Raw genomic sequence first — 4,073 nt, 5'->3', positions numbered from 1 at the left:
GAACGTTTAAATTTTTATGAGTTTTAAATATGTTTGGCCGAAATTACTGTAGCAGGGTATCGATACACTGTATTAGGGTATCGATACCCCTGTAGCATTCTAGAAATTTTTTAAAATCGGTAATGTTCATTACTGTTCACGGTATTGTTCATACCGTATAGTACTATTCATAAAAACATTTCTTTCCTTAAATTTGTTATAACGAACATAATTCAACGATATATTATCGTATTTTCTTAATATAATTCAAACGTTTTGTATTTTGTAAAAATATTGTTTTAAAAAGTCAATGTGACATATTAGACTCGTATCTGGGTCGAGTACGAGTTGGGGATGTTACATCCCAAACTTTCGAATTTAACTTCGAAGTTTTAAAAATTTACAGTTTACTTTGAAAAAATAATTAATTAATTTTAAATAAATTGGGGGGGGGGTGAAAGACATATTCAAACTTAACACTTAACACTTAACACTTAACAAATAACAACAATCTCGAAATTATTGATGTTGCTGAATTGATAACCATGCTATTACAAGCCCTCCGGTGGGGACCTAAAACTGCGTGCGAAGTTGACTAAAAGAAAATTGAATAAATAAATTAGAAGAAACAAACAAACGAGTTGTGATACGCGAGGGGGTGTGGCATTTAGCAATTGATATTTTCATAACTGTAATGGGTTTTCAACCCTAAGTGGGTTGGATTGGGTATATGAAGATTCATCGCTTTAACATCCAAATAAAAAAATATTAAATTTGTTTTTCACTAGATGGGATAATATTTTATATCGTTTCACACGCGACTCCTGGAGAGGTCTTATTGGTTGAGTTTTTAAATGTTATCATATACCCTCTAAGGCTTTTGTCAGGACCTTTAGAAAGGGGCCAGTCTCTTAAAGCTTAATATATGGGGCTTAGAGCCCTTGTATTGCAGGGTCTAAACAGGGTGAGATTTTCAAATCAGGGTCATGGAGATACAGTGTTCCGATGCTCTGTGGCTGTGAAGAGAGAGAATCAAAGGAAACACAGAGAGATGTGAGCTCCTTTCTATGACAAAATGGAGTGAAGAGGTGCTTGGAGTGCTGAAGATGAAAAACTACGCTCTTATATCCAAAGATTTGGTCATTGGAACTGGCGTGAGCTACCCAAGCAAGCTGGTAACCCATGCTTCCATTTCTGCTAACAAAAATGATCTATATTATCTTATTTCTTCAATGCCATCTTTTTTCTTTAAGAATGAAATGTTCACTTCTTTCTCCAATTTTTAGTAGATGTATAACCTAAATGAAAAACAGAACATGAGTTTTTTTTGGGTAAATTATATCTTTAGTATTTAAATTATTAATTTTGATCAATTTTAATACCTAATTTTTTTTAAAAAAAATTCAAAACCATATCCGACGATCGGTTCTTGTTTCATTTCAGTAAAAAAAAATTCAAATTACTCCTAATTTAATCATTAACTTTCAAATTTATTTATTTTTATTTTTAATTATATATTACTAAAATAATAATAATAATGAAACTTCATAAAAATTATTAATAAAATAAATTAGAGTAATTAAGATAGGAACATTTTGAAAGTTGAGTGGTTAATTTTTTTTAAATTTAAAATCAAAAAAGAAGTGAAAAAATAGTTGGATGATAAATAATGTAATTTACCCATTAAAAATTTCAGTTTCATTAGATTTTTAACGACGAGATACTAAAATGAGACAAATTAAATATTAGATATAATTTTAAAAAAAATTAAGAGTTTAAATACTAAAACGAATTAAAATTAATAATTTAGATACTAAACTTAAATTTTTCTCTTTTTTGAGACCCAAGAAAACAAAAAATACTTCTACAAGTACAATACAAATAATAACCAACCAAAACTACTGTTGAAAGTACAATACAAACAATTAAGGGTGAGAAAAATTTGACTCAATTCGAAAATTTGAATTTTTCACCTTGATTCGAATTGACCTCGAGTTACAATTTGATAAATTTGATTAGAAAAAATTTTAAGTTCAAATCAAGTTGTAAAATACAACTCGAATAACTTAAAATTTTAGTAATTATTAGGTTTATTTTCAAGTTTAAATCGAGTAAATGGGCTTTGTATAATATATTTATATCACGTATAAAAAAATATAAAAAAAATATATTTATATATAAAGTCACTAAATTGAAATTAAATAATATTATAAATATTACAATTAAATTTAAATATAAACTTCAAAAATCAACTCGACTTAATTCGACTCAAATCAATTTATCTTAATAGATAAAACAATAATTATTATTGTTAGAGACGATAAGTTTAAGCACCACAACTTCAACACCTTCTTCCATGTCTCTCTATCAAAGTTACAATAAAAAAAACAAATGACCACGTGATTCCAACCTCCCCGGAGTAGAAACAAATTAATTATTTTTACTTGTTGGACCACTTATAAAATTGAAGGCTTTTGATAAAGGTTTAATTTTGAATTTCACCCCTCTAACTTTGCTAAATTTTGTTAAGGTCTTCAAAGGTGCGGAAAGAGTTGCAGATTAAGGTGGTTGAATTACCTCCGACCTGAAGTAAAGCATGGAAGCTTCACTGAAGAAGAAGATGCCTTGATCTTGAAACTACACCAAGAATACGGAAATAGGTTAGATTCAGTTTTAACTTCTCATCATTAATAAGTTGAAAATCGAGTCGGAAGTCAAATCAATTCAACTTTCGACTTGGTTTCAACTAACTCAACTGTGAAATAAATTAAAAATATATAATTTAATTAAAAATTAAAGTTATAGTCACGGTAGGTTTTAATAATCAAGTAACTCGACAGTAATTAATATAGAGGAACCTGACACAAGCATGCAATCGTCATGTTGCTGATACACGTTTATTTTAGTTAAGCAATTCCATTAAATACACAGATGGTCGATGATTGTTGCAAGTTTACCGGGAAGAACTGACAATGAAATAAAAAATTATTGGAACCGATTAAAAGCACGTGAAAAATGTAAGCCGACATCATCTACGGATCAATCCCGGAGTGAATCCTTGTCCACCCACAGTTTTGATGGTGAAGCCGAAAGCATCTGTATTGATATCCCACCCAACATGATACTTGAGAGCTCGGCCTTGGCTCCCGCAGTAACATCATCGACTGTCGAATTGTCCTCCTTGAACATGATGTCGGGGAGGTCGGCCTTGTCTCCTACAACACCGTCGACTGTCGAATTGTCTTCAACCAGCCCGGTTGTCGACAATGGATATACGTCGAGCTTAAATGTTGGAGGCAGCGGTGCGGAGGATGTTTGTCTCCAGTCGTGTTCTTCGGTAATGTATGAAGATCTTATCGGTGGAGATTTTTGGAGTGAGCCGTTTGTGGCGGAGAACGATCTTCCATTGCATTGTGAGATTTATGATGATGATTGTGTTGATTTGTTTTTTTATCAAATGATGGACGAGACCAACCTATTTTTCTACCATAGTTAATAGTGTGAGCCATTTAGCCTTGACTTAAATATATGTTGTTTATAATATTTAATTGTGTCTTTATTTAACCTTATATAAGTTGCTGTATCATATAATCACCCTGTACATGCACTTACAATTCAAGAATGATTATGTGCTTGCATTTATATACATTGAGGCTACCTTTTATTCATGTAATATTTTTTTCAATTTATTTTTATGTTTACTTGACGCAAAATATTTATATAACTTAATCTATTTTTTTAAGTTAATATGAAATGATTTATAGTGTTTAAAAAACTGTATTGTTTGAATTTCGATGGTATATCATCTATAAAAAATTTATTTATTACTCATATTTTAAAAGATGTTCATAAATTAAATCCGACTAAATTCGGATCTAACTTTAACATAATATTTAGTTATTTACATACTTCTATCAAGATGTTGTAGGTGCATGCGCAAGACTCGTGCTACATCCTCCGTAATTCTACCCTCCGACTTTTAAGCTCGATGTATATCTGTCGTCGACAACTGGCTACGGAAGACAATACGACAGTCGACGATGTTAGTGCGGGAGAGAAGGCCGAGCACTCAAGTATCATGTTGGATGGGATAT

The 4,073-nt window shown here is 31.0% G+C and overlaps 1 protein-coding gene across 1 annotated transcript; it reads left to right on the top strand.

The window, feature by feature from the left end:
• The first annotated feature begins 904 nt into the window (after positions 1-904).
• LOC120206405 (transcription factor MYB23-like) lies at positions 905-3,691 on the top strand. The gene is made up of 4 exons (XM_039206068.1): positions 905-943; positions 1,064-1,154; positions 2,510-2,639; positions 2,911-3,691. The coding sequence occupies exons 1-4, from the start codon at positions 905-907 to the stop codon at positions 3,473-3,475; spliced, it is 825 nt and encodes a 274-aa protein (XP_039061999.1). The 3' UTR covers positions 3,476-3,691.
• The last annotated feature ends 382 nt before the right edge of the window (positions 3,692-4,073 follow it).

The sequence above is a fragment of the Hibiscus syriacus genome, unplaced genomic scaffold (assembly GCF_006381635.1).
Source record: "Hibiscus syriacus cultivar Baekdansim isolate YM2019G1 unplaced genomic scaffold, ASM638163v2 tig00013773_pilon, whole genome shotgun sequence".
Taxonomy (NCBI): Eukaryota; Viridiplantae; Streptophyta; class Magnoliopsida; order Malvales; family Malvaceae; genus Hibiscus; species Hibiscus syriacus.
This window is presented reverse-complemented; position numbering and strand designations above follow the sequence as displayed.

Coding starts and splice junctions, on each gene's coding strand:
- LOC120206405 (XM_039206068.1), top strand. CDS start 905: ATGGGGCTTAGAGCCCTTGTATTGCAGGGTCTAAACAGG. Junction 1,155..2,509: donor TGAGCTACCCAAGCAAGCTG/GTAACCCATGCT, acceptor AATTTTGTTAAG/GTCTTCAAAGGTGCGGAAAG. Junction 2,640..2,910: donor CACCAAGAATACGGAAATAG/GTTAGATTCAGT, acceptor TTAAATACACAG/ATGGTCGATGATTGTTGCAA.